The 22,671-nt window shown below is 37.4% G+C and overlaps 1 protein-coding gene across 14 annotated transcripts in view; it reads left to right on the top strand.

Moving 5' to 3' along the window:
• Osbpl8 (oxysterol binding protein like 8) overlaps positions 1–22,671 on the top strand; it is a 121,828-nt gene that overhangs the window by 63,359 nt on the left and 35,798 nt on the right. For all 14 annotated transcript variants that reach the window (XM_027392429.2, XM_027392428.2, XM_027392426.2 and 11 more), the window contains 2 exons: positions 16,913–16,983; positions 20,798–20,875. In XM_027392429.2, the coding sequence (XP_027248230.1) occupies positions 16,913–16,983; positions 20,798–20,875 (149 nt within the window). The remainder of the gene's footprint in view (positions 1–16,912; positions 16,984–20,797; positions 20,876–22,671) is intronic.

Below are 22,671 nucleotides of genomic sequence, written 5' to 3'. Positions count from 1 at the left end.
GGAACTATTATTTAGTTATCTTGTACCTCTATTATGTTAGCTATGTCAGGTTTTCATGTAACTTTATGAATTACCGTTTGAGACGTGGCTTGTTCAGCCCTTCTTCCACCCAGCCCTTCTTGTTTTAGAGCCAGAGTTCTATGTAATTTCGGCTGACTTCAAACTATGCAATTGGGGATGATGACCTTGAATTCATGATCCTTCTGCATGAGTGCAAGGATTGCATGTGGATGCCACTGTGCTCAGTTTATGTGGTATTGGGGGATTGAACTTCAGCATGCTAAGGGAGACCTCGATCACTGATCTACATCCCAGCCCCAGGTTTTTATTTAGTAGGCTTGATGAAATCAAAACAAATGAGTTGTTATGCTATTGCATCTTCAATACTGAAGAATGTCCTTTGTGCCTTTGACTTCTCAGTAAACTGTCCCAGTGTCCTAAATGGTATTGACACTTTGATTCCTTCAACTGTTATTTAATTTGTTCCTTTACTTTTTGTATTTCCTACAAATTTGCCGAAATTTCAAGATTTGATTACATTAATTTTGACCATTTTTTGAAAAATAGTGTTTTGTAAGGTGGGGTATATGTTCCATCACATATGAGAATTCACTTAATTTCTGGTTGTCCTAGTGGGGACATGAAATTGAGTTGTAGGATCAAGTGGCACTATATTGAAAGTTGCATCTTTTCCTCTTTGAGTAGAACAGAAATGCTATGTTTGGCAGTGCCTTGCAAACATCCTGTTCTTATCAACCTTTTACCTAACAATATTGGCATTTGTTTTTTTTTTTTTTATATTTTAAGACTGATTTTATTTGTATGTGTGGCTGTATGTGGGTATGTGCATGTGAATGTGGTACCTGCAGAGGCCAGAAAAGGGACCTTGTCTGGACCCCCTGGAGTTGGAGAACAGGCAGATATGAACTGCCTGGTGTGAGTACTGGTAACTAAGGTCCTCTGAAATCATAGCAAGTGCTCTTAACCACTTGTAAATCTTTTTGCCAAAAGATGGTTGTCTTAGTTAGGGTTACTATTGCTGTGATGAAACACTATGACCAAAAGCAGCTTGGGGAAGAAAGGATTTATTTTGCCCACAGTTCCATATAACACTTTATCATCTAAAGTAGTGAGGGCAGGAACCTGGAAGCAGAAGCTGATGCAGAGCCCATGGAGGGATGCAGCTTAAGGGCTTGCTCTTCATGGCTTGCTCAGCCTGCTTTCTTACAGAACCCAGGCACACCAACCCAGGGATGGCACCACCCACAATGGGCTGAGCCCTCCCCCATCAACCACTAATTAAAATGACTTACACCTGGATCTCAAGAAGGCATTTTCTCACTGGAAGCTCCCTCCTGATGAATTTAGCTTGTCTCAAGTTGACATAAAACTAGAGTACAACTGATCCCTTGTCAGCTTGACACACAAACACATCAGTTTTCAATTAGAACCTTTCCTTTCTCATTTATTCCCAAGACAGAATGTTAATATCACAATATAAGATATAATAACTTTAAAAGTCCCACAGTCCTTAGAAATTCAAACACATTAACTTTCCAATCTCTTTAAAATATCCAATCACTTTAAAAATCCAGAATCTTTTTTAAAATTCAAAGCCTTTCAGCTGTAAGCTCCTGTAAAAAAGCAAAATTAGGTTAAGATACTTTCTTCAAGAAGAAGAACCAGTGCACAGTCACAATCTGAACAAAGCAAAACCAAACTCCAACTGTGTAAATAACTAAATGTCCAATTGTCTGGGATTCACTCAAGATCTTCTGGGTTTCTCCAAGGGACTTCAGCACTGCACCCATGTGCACATACACCTCCCCACACACATTTATACATAATTAAAAATCAAATCTTTTAAAAATCGAGATAATAGTTTTTAGCATATCATATTTCCCTGAGTTTTAAAGAAAGCTCATATCCATAAAAAAAAAAAAAACTTAAGAGTAGAATCTGGTAGATAATAACTCCTAATAGTTGATATGGTTATTACAGTAGCAGTTGTCATAACTATTTTGACTAAAATGATTCTACTTGGGATAAAGGTAGACATGTCAGCCAATGCTATACTCCAGCATCTTTTAGAGGCTCACTTGGAATTTCTTTTTAGTGTGGGCCTGGCTGGCTCAGTGGCTAATTAGTTGCTGAGCAAATTTGACAGCCTGATGTTGAGCCTCAAGTTCATATAATGGTAGAAGAGAACTGAGTTCCATAAATTTATCCTCTGATCTCTGCATGCATTCCCCCCCCCCCCCCCCGCCAATTCATCATGAACTCACACACAATAATAATGAACAAATAAAAGAAGTTCTCGAAGTGTGGGTAAGCCCATGACTAATACTAACTTTTTTTTTTTTTTAACTTAAAACAACTGTAAACTGGGCTGTGATGGTGCAGGCCTGTAATCATAGCACTTGGGAGTCTGAGGGAGGAGGATGTGGAGTTGAAAGCCTTGGGCTGTATGAAAGCCTGTCTGAAACAAACAACCCCCATAAAAACAACATGAGATCTGTTAAGTCTGTGATGAGATGATCTATAGCAGATAAACAAATCTAGAAAACCCTGATAGCCCACAATATGTCAAATACAACCACTAATTCCCCTTCTGAGTGGGAAGAATTGATTACAAGAGTACAGTGATTAATGCTTAAGACAAATAAATGTCTTCTAGTGCTTTTACATGTGGTTAGCTCGTAGAATTCTTATAGGAGCATGGTGTATAAATCATTTCCCCCGTTTACAAATGAGGAACTTGATCAGTTGGGAAGAGTGTTTTCTTTGACCAACTTTACACAGTGTATAAAACAGCTTTAATCTGGGAAGGAATTTTAGTCTAGCTTTTACTGGCACTTGCTAGTTTAAGTTTTTATAGACATAAGTTTCTGTCCCGCCTATTCCTGCAGTTGTTTAGTCCCAAATAAACACACAGAGTCTTATATTAATTATAAACTATTTGGCCAATGGCTCAGGCTTCTTATTGGCTAGCTCTCTCTTAATTATTAACCCATTTCTATTAATCTGTGTATCTTCATGTGGTCTTGGCTTACTGGAGAATGCCCAAGCCTCTTTCTTCCTTGGCAGCTACATGGCATCTCCTCGGAGACTCACTCCCTGTGTTCCTCTCCCAGAATTCTTCTAGTCTGGTAGCCCTGCCTATACTTTCTGCCTGGCTACATCCTGCCTGTCCATTGGACATAACAGCTTTATTCATCAACTAATAAGAGAAACACAGCATTCACAGCATTCAAAAGGACATTCCTACTAGTTTTGGTCAAGTTAGTTGTTATATTTTTTAAGGCTTAAATTTCCCAAACTTTAATAATTGTGGTTGTCTTTTGGTGACAAGCCTATTATATGTGCACAATGCTTTGTAGAGATATAGTTGTTTCATTTCTTTTGGTTAGTACCTAAGAATCTAATTGCTGGCTAAGGATTGTAGTCTGCTTCTGGAGGTGATGATTTGCTTTAGACTTCAAAGCTCTTTTTTATTAATATAATGGAGAAATTAAGCATTATTATATACCCATGTTGTTTGAATAGTTAAAGCAAAGACATAGCTCTTAACCCATCACATTTTTAGAAAATTATGGTTATAAACGATTTTTTGAGAGTGGTAGGGAGGTTGGGACCAGGTCTCACTGTTTAGCCTAGGCACTGACCTTCTGCCTTCTGAGAGCTGGGGTTACAGACTGTTCTGAGAGAAGCTCATCACCCGACACTCCCACCAGCAGCCTGTGAGCAGAACTGTCCTGTGTGCTTAGTCTTTCTTATCTTGGCTATTCCTCAAGCTGTGTAATGAAATCACATGTGGGGTTTTGTTTGTTTGTTTGGCTTTGCATTTCTTACTGAGTCACACTGAGCATTCTTTCTTACGCCTATGATGTACCTTTTTTGAAATATCACTTCTTATTTGGTCTGCTTAAAAATTTGGCTTTGCACATTATTATTGAGTTTTAAGAGCTATTAGATACAATTGTGCCATCTTTTGATGTCTCTGTACTATATTTTCTTCCTATCTTGTCATGCCTTACCAGTGTAGTGTGGTAATGGTCTCCTTGACAAAGCAGTTATTGTGATTTTAATGTGGCCAGATTTTAATCTTCCGAAAGCTTTCTTTTTCATATGAGAGAAATCTTTTAATAAGTTTTAGAGTGTCAGGATATATTCATTCTGTTCCTCCCTCCCTCCTCACCCTCTTCATGCGTTTTCTAAGACAGGATCTCATATAATCCAGGCTAGCTTCCCACTCAGTGTGTACTCTTGATCCTTCTGCCTTAGCTTCCCGAGCTCTGGGAAGTGTGCACTAGGCCTAGCTTCATCTCCCTCAGTACTTCCATTCTTATTATCACTAGCTTAGGTCAGGTCTTTATTGTTTTATCACTATATGGCCTACTTCTGCCTTCTATTAAGCCCTTGCCTTCTAGTATATGAGGTCCATCTTTCTTTAGAAAAAAAAAAAAAACAAAAAATTGCTATTAAGTGAGGTTATGGTTAAATAGAGGTTCCTACAGATGTGTGCCTATGGCCAAAGAATATATGAAGCCTATAAAGTAGATCTCAAAGAAAATAACATGAATAAAAATAGAAAATTACAACCCAAAATACCACTTTTGAATTCTTCAACCCTGTAATTGAAAATTGGCTGGATGACTTACATTTGTATTACTCCTTTAGTGAAGAGACAACAGCTTCCTGTTACTTAGAGCTGTGGCATGGATTGGGCTGTGTCTGAGGATCACCTGGGAGCGTTGCTTAGCCAGAGTCTGCTCTGCTGAGAATCTCTGGGGTGAAGCATGGTAACACATGTTTATAAAGATCTCCAGGTGTGTCTCATGCCTCAGCATTTGACCCAGCAAATGGAAAGCAGTAAATGATTGCTTACTAAGAGCATAGTGTAATGTCTTTATCTGCTAGTCAAGGCTCTTAATTATGTCGGATTTTAGTCTCACAATTTCGTCTTGTATTTCTCTTCACAAACCCCACTGGATAGTTTTCTTCACTGTCTTTTAGAGTGTGCTTTTTTCCTGGTCTCCCATTGTAAAATGTCCTTCTCTCTTATAGTTGCTGCTCTTTTTTAAATGTACAGTTAGTTTCTTTGATCTATTCATTTGTCCAGTGAGACAGCATCTCATGTAGGCCAGGATGGCTCCAAACTATGAAAGGTCTTGAATACCTTCATAGGAACCTCCCAAGTGCTAAGATTTCTGATGCACACCACCCTTTCTGGCTTCAAGATGCAGCTTAAATATTTATTCCTGTATAAGACCTTATTAAATGATACTGCTGTCTTCATTTTTAAAATGCCGTATCAGTATTTTTGAGATTTCTATGATTGTTATAGTAGAGTTTAGCTTCAGAGTCAACAAGGAGTTAAATGCCTTTAGTTACATGCTTAGTAAGTACTATTCATTAAATTCATTTAGTTTCATTTTCCTGTTTTCTAGCCCTGTGTGTCTCTTTCATGTGACTTATATCAACTTAAAGGAGAGGTCATAATTGCTTAAAAACATAATTGTTTTCTGAAGTACAGTTTCTTCCCATTTCTTGGGATTTCCCTATTTTTCTTTGGAATAGCTGGAGAGACTGACTTTCCTTACTCATTGTCAGCATAATTCACATTTGTCAGGATAATCTTTGCTATCTGTTCTAGTATAGCCATGACTTAGTTTCTCCCGAAAATTGCATAGTTTCCACATTTTTTCTTATAAGCTTATCTCACCATTAAACTTTTCAAAAAATTTCTGCAAAGAGTGTTTCGTCTGCATATATATGTCCATGCACCATGTGCATGCCCGATGCTGTGGAGGCCAGAATTGGTCATCAGATCCCCTGGAACCGGAGTTACAGACGGTTGAGAACCACCAGATAGATGCTAGGGATTGAACTTGAGTCCTCTGGAAGAGCTGCCACTGCTTTTAACCACAGGGCCATCTCTTCAGCCCTGCCTATCCCTCCTTTTTATCAGTTTACTTCCTGGTAGTGTAAATACTATTACAGTCTTGGAAAGGGTAGGGTTGTTTCATTCTGATCTGTTTATTGGGAAGAGCAGACATGTTGACCAATTAAGCTTGTTTTCTCCCTTTGTCTGTTTTTATAGAACAGGAGTACCAAAGGAGGAACTGAACCATAGCTCATCTCATGAGAGATACCCATTCCCTCTGGATCATATTTAAGATTTGTTATCAAATGGGTAGCTAACCTTCTTTGTTGTAAAAAGCTACTTTCTACATTTTTATTTTTTAAGCTAGCTTGTAGATACATTGCTTTGTGTGAGAATAGCCTGTCTTCCTTGCTGAAAACTTCAGCCCATTTCATATTTATTTATTTGCTTAAGAGACACGGGTTCCCCATACATCTCAGCTGAGCTTGAATCTTCCTGCCTTACCTGCCTGAAAGTTATGGGCTTACAGGCATGTACCATTATACCTGGCTTGAACTAATTCTTAAATGTTAAAGTTTTGAATTATTTTGTAGCAAAGCTTTGTTCAGTGATTATCCTGGTTTCATTAAAGCTAACTTAGACCATGTGAGTTCTGCATTTCTGTATCACATAGTAACTTCTCTTAAAGCTAAAGTCAGTTCCCTCTTCACTCTGATAGCATGAAAAATGTCCGGAGTCTACATGGACAGCTAATAGAAAATATCAGCGTAAAGACGATTTGCTTTGAAGTGGCTTTTCTACTATAAAGGGTTGTATCATGTTCCCCAGGGGACCATGTTAGGTGTTGCTGGTATAATCTTAGATGACAAACACAAGAGAACCTTCATTAAAGTGCTTCACAGATAAAGACACCTAGAAGTCACCTTCTTCCATGAATCGAAGCAGTTCTTCCTTTCTTGGTAAGACATTTGAACATCAGAACCTATATTGGACCATAAACACACAGATATATTCTTGAATAGTATATCTCAGGAAAAATTATTGTGTCTAAAGAGGACTCTGATTTTCTCCTTTCCCATCTTTAACCCCCTCCCATCCTAGTGCTTGCACTGGCTTCCAGCTGCAGTAGTTTTGTTTGAAATAGTATAAATTACAGGCTGTACCACCTTCCGAGGTTTTGAGTCTTTAGTGCGTTTGGTCCTGAAGTTGCTGATGCTAATGAAGATGAGATTATTTGCTGGTTTGTAATTCCTTGTGTTTAGGAAGTTGCTTCACAGCATAATGAATGTCAACATCACATTTTGCAAATTAAGAAAATAAGAATATTTTAAAATTCCTCTTGTAAAATGTTACAGTACCTATGTTTAACCTTGCTTTTGCAAGGAAAACTAAAATAACTTGAAAGCATTTACTGAAAATTAAAAATGACTAATCCAGCTTTGTTTTAAGCCATACTAGGGGTGAGGGTGGTCTGGCTTATCATTGCCAGACCTTTTAAATTGCTTCTTTATCAAAATAGAGTAATATAAGAATAATTAAGTATATTTTTCTTGAAAAATGTTATAAATGTATTTTTCCCTTAAGATACTTGAAGAATGATGAGATACTATCTGTACAAGCTAGTTCTTGCTATTGGGATTTAATCTCTTTGTTAGGAAGACCTGGGAAAATATTCTCTCCTCTTTATAAAGTAATAACAGGCTTTAGTTCAGTTGGCTGCTGTCATTTTCTCTTCTTTGAGAGCTGGATTTTCTGTGTATTTTTTAATAAATATATAATAAAACTGTTGTCATAATATGCCAATGAAATTGGCATAGTGAGTAAAAGTATTTTTTGACCAAACCTGACAATCTGAGTTCTGAGTTCTGTCTGATTCCTGGGATTCAAGTGGTGTGGAAGGAAAGATCCAGTTATTACAAATTGTTCTCTGACCTCCACAAGTGTACCATGGGGCAATTGTGCTTCCCCTACTTGTGCATGTGTACACACACACACACACACACACACACACACACACACACACACACACAAATAAGTGTGATTTAAACTCTGGCCCCCATAGTGGCTTCTATTTGTGTTTTCTGTGCATTAGGCAATAATTTAACAGCTTTTATTAGAAGAAGTATCTTTAGGTACTATATGACTGTTCCATGTAAATGTATAAAATATACTTAACATTTACAGAATAATAAAAATCAGTACTTACTTACATAGGACTGCAGGTTGGAAAGGTATAACTCCTAGTACTTAAGGAGGCCTCAGCTATAACCCCTAATCCCTATTTGTTGTTACACCTGCTCAAAAGATGGCCACAGTCCTTACCTGTGGGTTTTTCTTGCCTTCTATTTATAGCAATGGTACTATTGTATGTGCATATCTAAAAAAAATTTGGGCCGGGAAGTGGTGGCACATACCTTTAATCTCAGTCCTCTGGAGGCAGAGGCAGGTGGATCGATGTGAGTTCAAGGCCAGCCTGGTCTACAGAGTGAGTTTCGGGACAGCTAGGGCTACATAGTAAAACCCTGTCTTAAAAAAATATATATTTATTTTGAAGCACTAGGTAGTGTTCAAAGAAAATCTTTAGATAAATTTAATAGTTTATTTGAACAAGGATAATTCATGTATCATGCAGCACTTGGCAGTGACTGTTGATAGGACTCAGAAGGGAAGTACAAAATAGCTTTTGCCTTTTTTGAGCATGGCGTGATCAGTTGGTTGCCTGTGACTGGGTGAAGCTTGATGATCTTGGCTGAAATCTGACTTTCTGTTGCAAAATTAGACCAAGTTAGTTTGCATTCGCTTGTAAGCAAGTTGTTCTGTAGTTCATTCTGTAGGAACTCAAGTTACAGAGACAGCCTCAGTCCAGGTGTCTTCTGCCTGTTAACAAGTTTACCTGTGCAAAGAAGAGGCCATAGTACCAGACAAGGATAAGCCCAGAAACTTTCTGGGCCACAGCTTGGCTTTAACTTCCTTAAGATTTAATAAGAGTTTTGTTATGACTTGGACATAAATGAAGACAGAGACTCATGTGTTTCAGGCTTGGTCCCCAGGTGTTGGTGCTATTGAGGGGTAATTGGATCCTGAGGTCTCTAACTCCATCAGTGGATTAAACCCTAGATAAATCCCTAGTTCTGAATAGACTATAGAAGGTCTGTCTTGTCTGTAGGCCTTTCCAATTGTCTCCATTGGCTTCCTGGCTTCTGTGAAGTGAGCAGGTTTTGCCACATGCTTTTGCCACCATGATGTTCTATCTCCCTACATGCCTTAGCAACAGGGCAAGCCAAAACAAACATGGGCTAAAACCTCTGAAACTATGAACCAAAACCCCTCCTCTTCCTTTTAAGTTGCTTATGTTGGTTATTTTGCCATGGCCATGAAAGATAAGAGTCTTTGTGGAGAAAGATTGGGCAGAGTCATTAGTGAGTCCTGGAAAACACAGGGCTCAGCATTGCTTGCAGTTTGGTTCTGGACAGTAGCAGGACTGTAGCAGAAGCATTTTGTACTGTTTAGCTCACAATATCCTATCGAGAACAAATGAAAAGTAGGACACTTCATTGTACTAGAAGTCTTTTCAAATGTAGGTCTAGGGAAAGAGACAGGATTCTGGTATACACAGGATAGGGTTAAGGTCAAAGAAGAGCTTGGGCAAAGCTGACCCAAGAGTTTCTCTCTGGGAAAGATGATGCTATGGCAGGGGACTTTGTGGTGAAATCAGCTCAATGCCACACCATGGTGATTTATTGTCACTTTATGCACAGTACGTTGCTGGTACAGTCCTTTCCACTTGATATCCTGGGACAGAAGTAAGCCCTAGAGGAAATTATTTACATGAGTAGTTTCTCACTTGTCCTCACAAAAAGAGACAGTGTGTGGTGGGAAACGGTGAACCCATCCCAAACACTGGATACATTTGTACAGTGAATTGGTTTCTACTGTAGAACCTGAACTGACAAGGGATACACTACAGAGTTCTTTAAGAAGCATGCATTCAAAACAAAGAAAATGGAAAGTTCGATTTTGAGTCCATAGTGTCTAGAAATACCTTTTGTGTATTCTAATACGTAATGGAGAGTTTGACAAGGTTGGATTTCTTGCCAAATGAGGTATCATTCTCTTTGAGATAATGGAGACACTGTATGTGTGTCTGTCTTGTTTCTAGTATTATTAATACTTAAAATAATTAATAGCCCATTTGATACATGGCCCAGTGTAATGTGCTGCTGTGAATTGTGAACAGAAGGGCTATTTGATGTAAATACTGACATGTGACTTGGCTTTTGTGCCTCTGCAAGACCAAGACTGTGACTCTCAGGGTCAGGCTTAGATTTGTGTTGTAGGTGCATTCCCATACTTGTTTATATTTCTTGGAAAAGCTTCTTTCCTCTGCCATTCCCTGAACTTTAGGAGACAACATATTATTCTAATATTTTCACCTTGCCATTTTTAACCTCAAACCTTTGTAGACTTTACATAGTAGTCCTATAATAAAGATGCTATTCTTAGCATTTTATATTTAAGGAAATGGAGAGAGACCCTATTAAGTTTAAACCCTACCTGTTATAGGATAATGCCTTTTGTGATAATACCTTCTTTATTCCTTGAAAGGCAAGCACCAACTACATGAATTAATTATAATTTTCTTATTGCCTACAATTAATAATAACTTACATTTTATGATATGGGGAAGAGTAAAGCAATGCAAAAACAGAGACCCTCAGACATAAAAAATGAAGCTTTTATGGAATTAGCCATAAACTTCCTTTCACAATAATTTTGAAATGCCATTGCAAAGGAAAAAAAAAACATTACACAGGAAATACAGTTGTGTTTTGTTTCTTTGTTTTTGAGGCAGGGTCTTGCTGTGTAGCCCTGGGTAGCCTGGAACTCACCATGTAGACCACCTACTTCTGCCTCCTGAGTGCTAGGATTAAAAGCATGTACCACCATGACCATCAGACATTGGGTTTTTAAATGCCTTTTCTAATAAGGAGAAACACTCTCAAATTATGTGGAATGATGTTTTATGTGAACCAAGAACCAGTCTTGAAGTGTGTGCGTGGTAAAAAAAGAAACTGAATCATTGGGCAAAGTCCTTGTAAGAATAAACAAGTTTATTCTTATGAATGAATAGGGTAATGAATTAGGGTAAGGTCAGGCAAAGGTAATTTAATAAAGTGAGAAGATTTCCTGGGGATTTTAACAGTTAGGCATAAAGAAATGGTATAGTTTATTATAGCAAATGATTTGTTTTTTAAGTGGGCAGAAGTCATTGGTAGATATTTTGAACAGTTCAAATGGAGAGGAACTGTAGCAGCTTCAAGGACACGGCATTATTATGGTGTCATTTTAATCTGCTGTGTTGATTGGTTCACATTAACATTGTCTTAATGACTCCTGTATTCCTCCTAGAAGTAAAACTTGCATGTTAATTCTCTGCTTTAGCAGTTGTGATCCATCAGAATTGTACTTGAAAGAGTATCTTTCCTTATGAATTCTTAATCATGACCAAGACAGGCAGCAGATTAGATATAAATCTAGAAGCTTCAGGGAAGATAAAAAGTATAATGTTGAGATCTGTGTTTGAAGTAACCAAAAGCTGTAAAGAAAAGAGTCGGAAGAGGAGGGAAGTGTGGCCAGACACTACAGAGACAGATGTGGTAGAAGGCTCGTCGTTTTGAGAAGAGACCCTATTACTTCATCCAGCATGGCTAAGTATTGATCTTGCTTTGTTTTTCTAAGGCAGCAGTTCAGTGGAGGGCATCATTCTCTTGATACAAGCGTAAACCATTAGTGGAATAGCCCTTTAATCAATTCATTTGTAAAAAGAAATCAGTAGCTTGTCTCAGTGCCTTCCCTGTCAGTCTCCCTATCTGTTTGTTGCTGATTTGACAGTCTCTAGCCCTCCTTTGCTGTTAGATGTGTGTGTCCTTTGTTTGTGCTGGGGGGTTTGCCACATTTGGATGTGAGAGAAAAGCCTGTCTGTGCCATATTGGGCTAATTAGCCTTCTGGGTGAGCATATATATTCAGCAGACTTGTAAACCATGAAAGAAGAGGGCTCACAGCAGCGTAGATTTTCTTCATGTGCTGGGGTTTCCTCTGTTTTATTTCCTCCACGAATTGATGGCCGAAAGCTTGTCCGGAATGCTTCATTTGGAGGATACAATGAACTTTCTCCTTCCTTGCAAGGTTTGTTTGTCTAATCGTGCATCTTGCCTTAATTTCTTGCATGTTCTTAAGGAAAATCAGCCAGGGATTTTGAAATCTTAATGTTGTGCTTCATGTAAATAATTGTTTTGAAAGCGTAGCTTTCAGTCACTGCTTCTCTATGGCCGGGCTTTCCCATGTTCTCTCTTAATAGTCTCCAGCTAAGACTTGAGAGCTAACGAGTCAGTGAAATAAGAACCTTGATTCTTATTGTGTGTATTCTGGTTGAATTGTATAAGCAAATTAAAGAATTTCTGAAATTGCCATATAATAGAAATGTAGGTCTACAAAGAAGTAATATTGACAGGTTTTAGCAGATGAAACGCAGATATTTAACATTAATATTTAGCCATTTCCGTAAAGTTGTAATTATAATTAATGTTTAGCATATATGCTAGTCTTAAGTCTTTTAATTCTTGACTATAGTAAAGTGTTCCATCTAAGTATAAATTTGTTGCTAGGCTTATTCATGCAGAGAGAATTTTTGCTAAGAAAATTATGTTACATACATGGTAATATTAAAATTAAATGCTTAACAGTTATCATTTTAGGCATTGAACTATATTGGTCAATAAGATATAGACAACTTGAGCTTGTATTTGAAAATGATTTATTGAGGTAAATATTTGGTTATATATTTTAGTATAATTTTTTATTTGCAGATTATGAAAATTAAAACATAGCTTTTTTTCCTACATTAAATTTTTAAAATATTCATGGTAAAGAACTATTGACTAGAATTTATATGTATTTTCCTGACATCTACATTTGTTGAATTTGAAATAGAGTTCTGTTTTATTCCTAACTTGTATTTTTGGCTCTTTGTGAATAATCATGTTGATGAGTTTATGCATTATTTTGAGATTCTTAAGAAATTAAATAATTATAAATTTGATAATTTCATATTCTCTTTTCTAACAGTGTTTTAAAAAATATCCATGGTTCTAAGCTGTACCTAAGTAGCCTAAGCTTTGAACAGTATTTAATCCGTATTGTCTTCTTAACATAGTGATCATGCTTCTTGCTTATGTCCTTAACTAGTGTAAATTTTGGTGTTTTTATGCAGAAGTGGCTTTAAAATAAACTGTACTGGGGCTTTTAGATACTGTTAGGTACTGCCTTTGCTTATACAGTGACAATTAGTTTTTTTATATTCCTCTTCTTGTGTGTATTTTTTTTAATCGTTGCTAGGTATTATAGCACAAATAGCACATGCCATTTGTTGACCTTCATGACACAAATCTGCTTAATATTAAGCAATAATCAGTGACCTTAGTATTAATACAGTAGAAAACTTCACTGTTTAAAAGTTTGGTATATACTTAGGCGATTAAAGGTATAATTGTGGGTTTATCTTTTTTAAGATAATTTTTCATAGCTGTGTTTTAATAGATGAGTAAATGGTTTGCTGTGTCTCTCAGTTCTTCCAGCATAGAAAACCATGTAGGGATGCTTCCATATTCTGTGATTAAAACTCTTCAGAATGTCTGCTTTACTAGTTAAGCAGTAGGATCAGGTACTCTAGAGAAAAGGCTTTTTGTTGTATATTTAAGTTAAAGGTAAAAGGAAATATACATCTAATGAAGTCTTCTGAGATAATTTTTGTACTGAAAAATTACCCTAAATGCATTTGCTTTCATCTAATAGCATTAGAGTAGAAATTAGTTCTACCTTATTCATATTTAAAGATAACTTTGTCTTACATCTTTTTTTTTATTTTAATTTTCATAGAAAAGTTGATCTGTTTCTGCTTTTATCTCTCTTTGTATCCCCAAACTATTCTACCTCAAGAAATGGTGGTGTTTTAATAAGCTATATCCTAGAGCTCCACCCTTGCTTGTGTATGTATAATAACACTGGGATGCTGTGGTCATTGCAGTTGTTTCTAGAATACTACCTAGGAATTGTGGGAAACCTTTAGCAAAGAAATGACCTATAAAAGGCTATGAGCTTCACTGCAGGCTTTTAAAAGTACTTTTTTACTTCTTAGATTTAAAAAATTACAATTACTTGGGGCTGGAGAGATGGCTTAGTGGTTAAGAGCACTGGCTGCTCTTGAAGAGGACCCAGTTCCCATTCCCAGCACCCATGTGGTGACCAACAATGCCTGTAACTCCAGTTCCAGGGGTTACCACACCCTCTTCTGGCCTCCATGAGTACCAGGCTTACACATGGTACATATAAATACTTGCAAGCAAAATACCCACACATAAATAATACAATTTTAAAAATAACAATTATTCATTATGTGTGTGTGGTTGGTGATGGGAGCATGCTGTGGGCTTGTGAAAGTCAGAGAACAACTTGCAAGATTTAATTTTCTCCACCTTACAGGTCCTAGAGATTGTACACAGGTTGTCTGCTGGAAAGGCATTGATTGTTTTGTTTTTAGAGTGTGTCTATGGCACTCTCTTAAGACTCTTCTGGCATTCTCCCTGTAGCAAAATGGACCACTAGGTTAAAATGCTTGCTTGTGCAAGGTCTACAGCTAGTGAATGATGGTGTCAGTGCTTGGGAACTCCACCACTTGCTCTCTTGACTGTTCTACTGCCTTTATAAGCAGTTACCACAGTATTACCATTTTATGTTTGGGTACTTGACTCCTCTCTGGACAATAACTTTTTCTGACAAATAAATAATAGGAAACAGTTAACTGGGCACCAAGGGCACAGGACAGCAATGTGTTCAGACAGGCTTTCACTAGGTAGTCTTGGCTTTCCTAGAACTTGCTGTGTAGACCAGGTTGGCCTCAAACTCATAGAGTTCTACCAACTTCTGTTTCCCTAGTGCTGAAATTCTCGATGTACACCACCATACCTGGCCACTACTAAATATTTTTGACAAAGCCCTAAAGGTCCTAATAAATACACTTTTGTAGCATATATTTTTAAAAAAGAAAAGAATAAGAAAAAAGGTCCTGATGAATAAACTTGTATGACAAATTTCTTTAAAAAGATAGATTATTTGTACCCTTTTTAGGAGTTCAGATCTATCCAGTCTCAGAGGAGACCTAACTTAAACACCAGCAACAATGTTTTACATTACTGCCTTGGAATTTCCCTTGGAAGCCCAGTGTGCAATTTGGAAATTTTTTAGTTTTAGGACTTTTTTTTTAAACTGTAGTTGAAACTGAAAGAATTTGGTCAAATTTGCATGTTTTAGAAAATATTTAGCTTCACTCACTTATAAGTGAAAGCTGTAAATAATATGAAGTTAATCATGATATAAAGCTAATTATATGATTTGCATTTCCAAGTATAAGATTCTTTTTTAAATTTTTTAAAAATTTAAATTAGAAGCAAGCCTGTTTTACATGGCAATCCCAGTTCCCTCTCCCTCCCCTCCTCCCCTGCCTCCTATCCCATCCCCTTTCTGCTCTCCAAGGAGGGTGAGGCCTTCCATGGGAGATCTTAAAAGTCTGTCATACCATTTGGGTTAGGGCCTAGGCCCTCCCCTGTGTGTCTAGGATAAGAGAGTATCCCTCTATGTGGAATGCACTTCCAAAGTCCATTCTTTTGCTAGGGATAAATACTGATCTACTACCAGAGGCCCCATAGATTGCCAAGGCCTCCTCACTGACACCCACATTCATGGGGTCTGGATCAGGCCCATGCTGGTTTCCCAGATATCAGTCTGAGCCAATGAGCTTCCCCTTGTTCTGGTCAGCTGTTTCTGTGGGTTTCACCAGCCTGGTCTTGACCCCTTTGCTCATCACTCCTCCCTCCCTGCAGCTGGATTCCAGGAGTTGAGTGTTTAGCTGTGGTTGTCTGATGTCTACCTTATATCCTAGAGCCTTCATCCAGTAGCTGATGGAAGCAGAAGCAAAGTATAAGATTCTTTTAAAATGGAATTCATTAATTTGACAAGTGATATATTATCTAGGTTCATGAATGTCATTTTCTAACATTTGAAATGTTGTGTATCATTTGCATTTTTTAAGTTTGCTTTTTGACTGGGGGATGGCTCAGCTAGTTAAGTTATTCTCTAAGAAAACATGAAGACCTGAGTTCAGATCCCCAGGACCCTTGTGAAAATTAGTTCCAACAGAACATGCCTGTAATCCCTCATGCTGGGGAGGTAGAGACAGAAGGACTGCTTGTGTTTTCTAGCCAGCTAGCCAGATGAGCAAGCTTTGGCTTCAGAGGGAGACCTGTGATTAGAAAGACACTGACATCAGCCTCTGAACACACATGCAGGAAGCTTATTCACACATCATATGAGTGCGCATGTGTGTGTGTGTGTGTGTACATGTGCACAACCTTTAATTTATAGCTTCATTGCTGTTCTGTTTTTAAACAGTATGTGGATGTAGGCATACTTAGCTGGACATTTTCTGTAAAATAGTAAATGAGTTGCTATAGATTGAGCTGAGACTAAAACAGTACTGGAGAAATTGAAGTGTATTCATGTGAGAGAAAAATTAGCATTTTTTCCACTTACAAAATGTGCTTTTAGAAAATGTGTTCTTTCCTATGTATATTTAGAGGTTCTTTGAAGTTATGTTAGTCATTAGTATTGAGAATTCTTTATTGCTATATTTGTTGCTTTGAATACATTTAAAATTTTCAAGTGTAATTTTGTAACTTTTAGTATACTTCTATATTTAGGTTCCAAATTCATATAACTTTTTATCTGAAAATCCATGTTACATTTATGAAAATTTCCCCTTCCTTACATTAGAACCGAGTAACCTTTACTTTTTCCAGAGAAGTATTTTCTCATACTATAGATTTTAGTAAGAATATCATGTTTTCTCCTTAACTTTAATGACTGTATGTTCAAAGGTTGTAATAATTGAATATTGACATTTCCTCCCAAAGGTTTTGAAAGAGGAAAAGAAGATATTTCTCAAAATAAAGATGACACTTCACTTTCAATGTCAAAGAGCAAGGTAGGCATATTGTTGTCCCCGATATGCGACAGGAAATTTTCCCAAATGTCTTCATTTAAAATGAAGATACTGAATTGAAATCCTGTGAATGTTCATAAGAATTTTTATGTTGGTATGTTTAAGCCATGTAGTATATATGGAAAGTATAAAGGTCTATACTCGGACTGACTGAGGTGCTATTGAGTACTTGGAAAGTACTGATTGGCAGCTGTTGCTCTCTTCAGGTTAATACTGGTTTTGGTATATGGGCTACAGCAGAAATTCTCAATCTGGAATCTGAAAGTTCCATTCAGAGGTGCCTCAGGCCTCATGATTTTAGCAAAACATTTTTATGTATTTTAAATTTGTTTACATGACAGTCAAAAAATACACATTTACCAGATAATGAGCAAAGATCTTTGTGTATAATTAAAATAGGGCCTGCGTATTCTTTTTTTAAAGATTTTATTTATTTATCATATATACAACATTCTGCTTCTATGTATATCTGCACACCAGAAGAGGGCACCAGATCTCATAACAGATGGTTGTGAGCCACCATGTGGTTGCTGGGAATTGAACTCAGGACCTCTGGAAGAGCAGCCAGTGCTCTTAACCTCTGAGCCATCTCTCCAGCACCCCCAAACAGCATTTTTAAAATAAATTTTTAATCATCTTATGTCCATGCCAATAATGACCAGCATGAGTAATTTGTGTAGTAAGATAAATGGAATGTCATTGCCAGGATAAAGAGTTTCTGTAACATAGATCCCTTTACCTTGATCCTTCAACTGTGGACCTTGTGTGTAAGTTTATAAGTTATTATTGCTTGTTTTTAAAAGATATGCTTACCTGAATGTTTAACGTTCCTTTCCAACCCAAACTATCGTTGTAATCACAGTAACTTACTATTGTTCCTTGTAAATATAGTGTTTGATAGTTTCTAAAGGAAACCACAAGACATTTCATGCATTAATGCTTTACTCTGAAAGGTGGATTTTGAAGACATCTGCAATCTAGAATATAATTAGAAACCTGAGTCAGAGCATTTACCAAGTATTATGTTAAACACTTTATGTCTGTAACCTCATTTAAATCCCAAAGCAACCTTGTGAGTCAGCAGTAAATGAAGATATTTTACTAATGAGGACATCAAAACCTAAGAGATAAATAACTTCTTAAAAGTCTGATTGCCTGTGGGGTAGGGGGAAGGCAATGCTAGCATTCTAAAGCCATTTAATCGATTCAAGAAATTCTACATATTAAAAACCCTGTGGTCATTATTAAAATGATGTCCAGTCATGTTTATGAAGAACGAGAAGCTTACTATGGTGAATATCTTCAACAAAGAAAGATGGTACATGTTTTTTGGTCTCTTAAATTAAGGCATGTTAATTCAGAATCAGGCCTGGTAGGACGTACTACCATGGTAGGAATTCCATCTGCTTAGGAGACTGCTGAGGCAGGAGAATTGTAAGCTTAATGCCAACTTGAGCAAGTTTACCAAAACCCTTTTTCAAAATGTAAAACAGGAAAAGGAGGATTGTAGGTGTAGCTACTACAGTAGAATAGTTGTTAGCATGCAAGAGGACATAGATTCAACCCCAATGCCAAAGTTTAAAAATAGTGCGCCGGTTCAGATAGCTGAGGTAGTGATGTTTGGGTGGTTAAACTTGGTTACTGGCTCGTTGTTCCCACAGCTAGACTGCACAGTATTGTCAGAGACTGATGAAGGTATCTGTGTCCTGATTTATCAGTCTCACATGGCATGCTTCTAGTCTGCTTACTCATATGATAGTGCAATCTTATAATAACCAAACCAGATCTTGTCACTTGGAGTTGTTGGGACACATTTTCTCTTGTTTAAAAAGATGAGTTTTACATTTGATTCTGGTTGCTGTACTGTATGAAGAGCTTTTAAAAGCAATAAACCAATATGGTGAGATTACCCAAAATGAGACTCAGAATTAGATAGAGCAAAGCCCAAAGTCCTGCTTACCTGTTTGGTGTCTGTATTACTTGGGAAAAGGCATCTAATTAGTTGGTATAGTCTCCTAAATTAGTAAAGGGGATGCTTCTGCTATCTCAGGGTTGCTTTAAGCACAGAGGGAAATGGTACATTCACAGTGCTTAACATAGTACCTTGTAAATGCTTAGCAGCCATTAACTTCATCATATTCAAGCTAACAATGTGAGTCTTCATTAGAGAGTGCTATCTAAATGTGCACTCTTCCTCTTTGTAAGTAGAGTTCTAGTTTTAGGTGTCGTATTCCTCTGATAGCAGCTCTGTCATCTTTGGGTGCCTAAGTCCACAGAGCAAACAGAGGCTTTATAGCTGAAGGAATTATGTAAAATTGTTTTGGTATCACAGTATATGTCATCATCATGAGAGCAAACAGTGTGGCATATCAAGCCAACTTAGGTCAGCAAAATAAAGGTTTAGCCAGGTTGATGCCTTATCTTCTGCATTGAAAAGTAATTGCAGTTTGTTTCCTGTCAATCACTACGATCATCCTAACCTCATTTGTTCTCCATTTATGTATTTTATACCAACCACCAGACAAGAGAAATAAGCTTTACTGACATTTTCATTTAGTTTTAGTTGGTTTAACCGATTCCTTTCCTTCAGCTGATGCACTGGTTGTCATGGTGCTGTCACCATGGGAAGGAGTTTATACTCAAATGCTCTCATCCTTGGGTATAGCTACTGAAACTATGCAGGTCTGGCCTTGTAACGTTTGAAAGCCACCATTTGGATCAAGTCCCACGTACTCCTTGACACTAGGAGTATTACTAAAAATGCTAGTAATGGTTTCCTATGTCTGGCAATGGTAAAATTGAAAAGTTATAGGACATTGAAGAAGTAGGTTGATATTGTTGTTTGAAGATTCATAGAAATGGCTTTCCAATGTATACTCTTGTGCCCTAGTGGAAGATTCTGGTCACTGGATCTGGGTTTTGGTTGCTGCTGTGTTAATGACAGTGACTAGTCAACCTCTGTGAACCTCTTTTTGGTCATGTAAAATGAATATAAAAACATGTGCAATTTAATCTTTAAGGTTTTATGAAGATTAAATAATTATTAACTTCAAACTCAAAACCTACAATTTTTGTCATTAATCATAATTTAAGTATACTGAAAGGTAGGAGGAGATAGATCCTGGGAATATTAATGTTGAAATACTGGACAATTAAAGTGGCTTAGTCTTAGTTTTTGAAGATTGGAGGAGTTTTGAGGTAGTGGGTAATATATGTGTCAATTTGAATAAACTTAACATGGTTTCCTCTTTTGTGTAGCATTTTCCAATGGTCATTTTAATAATTTTTATACTAAAAATAACTAAACAATTGTATATTTTCTTAAAATGTTCTGAGAAATACAGTATAAAATTTAGAAATATTAACTTCACATTGCCTATTAATTTTTGAGAAAGTATGTTTGTGCGAGTGTGTGTGTGTGTGTGTGTGTGTGTGTGTGTGTGTGTGTGTGTGTGTGTAACACAAATAACAAGTAGGGAAAAACCTTGTATTGAAAATCTGTATTTGTGGGGCCTGGAGAGATGGCTCAGTGGCTAAGAACACTAGCTGGTCTTCCAGAGGTCCTGAGTTCAATTCCCAGTAACCACATGGCAGCTCACAACCATCTGTAATGAGATCTGGTGTCCTCTTTTGGCCTGCAGGGAAATATGCAGACAGAACACTGTGTACATAATTAAAAAAATCTGCATTTGCTTAAACCATAACAGCAAATGGGAAGTATGTAAGGAATATTAAGATTTATGTGGTGTGTAAAATAAATGTAAAATATTTTCTCTTTATTTCATTTTCATCTCAGTCTGAATCTAAACTTTACAATGGCTCAGAAAAGGACAGTTCCACTTCAAGTAAGCTCACCAAGAAAGAGTCTCTCAAGGTCAGTTTCTGTAGGTACTTAAGATTATGATGAGAACATGTCTCCTTCCCTTTCCTATCTCCAAAACCTTCCCTATGCCCTTCCCTGCTCTTATAAATTCATGGCCTCTCCTTTTGTTAATTGTTATTACATGCTTAAATGTATGTTATTAAATATAATCTACTCAGTCCCTATAATGTCACTCGTAGGTGTGTTTTCAAGGCTGACCAAAGGGCCCTGGGCAGCCAGTCCCAGCTTTCCTCCATTGCCTGTAGTTTGTGTGGGGCTGAGACCTCGTGGGCTTTGCTTGTCCCCTTTACATGCCTTTTGGTAGTATCCTTGTTTAGCTCACGGTGAGATGGTCATGTTGGTGGAACTTTCCAGGTATAGCTTCTGATGTTACTATGAGACCATGGCGAACTCCCTGATCCTGTCACATTGTGCTTTGTATGTGCTATTGAAAGTGAGCTAATATGAAATATTTATGTGTATGCTCCTAAAGGGAGAGGAAGAACTCCAGAGGGATGGAAAGGCAAGCACACATGAAGAACGTTCATTTTTTAATGGTATATGAGGTCAGCAGATGATAATTTTGATGACTGTTTCAGAGCAGGTTGGTTCAGGCCGCAGCTAGCCACAGCGGACTTGGGGTCAGTGTCTCTTGTAGAGTGAGCATTTACTATGTGTGGAACATCCAGTGGACATTTCTGGCTCCATTGAGATTAGTTTGCTAATTACCAGGCCCATAGGAATATGTATTTTGTTTGACCCATATCACATTGTAAATTTTGAGACAGAAAAAGTCCAAATTTCTAACTTCTCTTGAGAAATGTGTAGTGTTGGGGCCTTCCTGCATGGCAGTGGAACTTGGACACACGCTTGCTACTAGCTGTGATCCCTACTGACCCTGCTCCTGTGCTATGATGGCTGGTCCTGTGTGCATCTGCATTGGCAGTCTCATAGTAAATCTATTCACTTAGACATGGATATCTTAAAAGAGCACAGGGGGCGGGAGAGATGGCTCAGTGGTTAATACCACTGGATGTTCCTCCAAAGGACTCAAGTTCAGTACCCAAACCCTCATGGCAGCTGGCAACCCTCTATAGCTCCAGTTCCAGAAGGTCTGATGGCCTTCTGGATACACAGATATACATCCGTGTGGGGTGGAAAAACACCCATACACAGAAGCAAATAAAATCTTGAAGAAGAAGAAGAAGAAGAAGAAGAAGAAGAAGAAGAAGAAGAAGAAGAAGAAGAAGAAGAAGAAGAAGAAGAAGAAGAAGAAGAAGAAGAAGAAGAGGCCACAAGTCTAAGGCATTGGAAATATGTAACAGTTAAACTTTGTTATGTGTATGGAGTCTTACATTTAACTTTGATACATCTTTATCTTATCACTTAAGAAAAAAATGTAGACACTAACAGATCATTACTCTTTCCCCATTCAAATAACAAAACTATAATAAAATTATTAGTTCACTTCTGCTTCTTGGGTTATTTCATAGAAGTAATTTACCTATAAAGGTACAATGATTAATATTTTGAACAAATTGACCCCTTAATTGTTTTTCTTAATTATTCTGTCTTAGATTTTAGTAAAATCAAAGGATACACTTCTGTTTGGGAGCAGTTGCAGCATTGTTTGTAATAAACAAAAGCTAAGATTTCTACCAGTCAGAGAGTGCATTAGTACAAACGGCCCAGTGGCTTTGATCACAGCTTTAGAAGCCAGTCTGCCTTTGCTTGGATCTGGCTTCACACCTTAATAAATGTGTGATTCTGGGTACATTACTTTCAGTATTCTCAAATGTAATAAGGCT

This window comes from Cricetulus griseus, assembly GCF_003668045.3.
Source record: "Cricetulus griseus strain 17A/GY chromosome 1 unlocalized genomic scaffold, alternate assembly CriGri-PICRH-1.0 chr1_0, whole genome shotgun sequence".
In the NCBI taxonomy this organism is placed as follows: Eukaryota; Metazoa; Chordata; class Mammalia; order Rodentia; family Cricetidae; genus Cricetulus; species Cricetulus griseus.
Note: the sequence above shows the minus strand (reverse complement) of the source record. Positions and strands in the feature narration are given on the sequence as shown.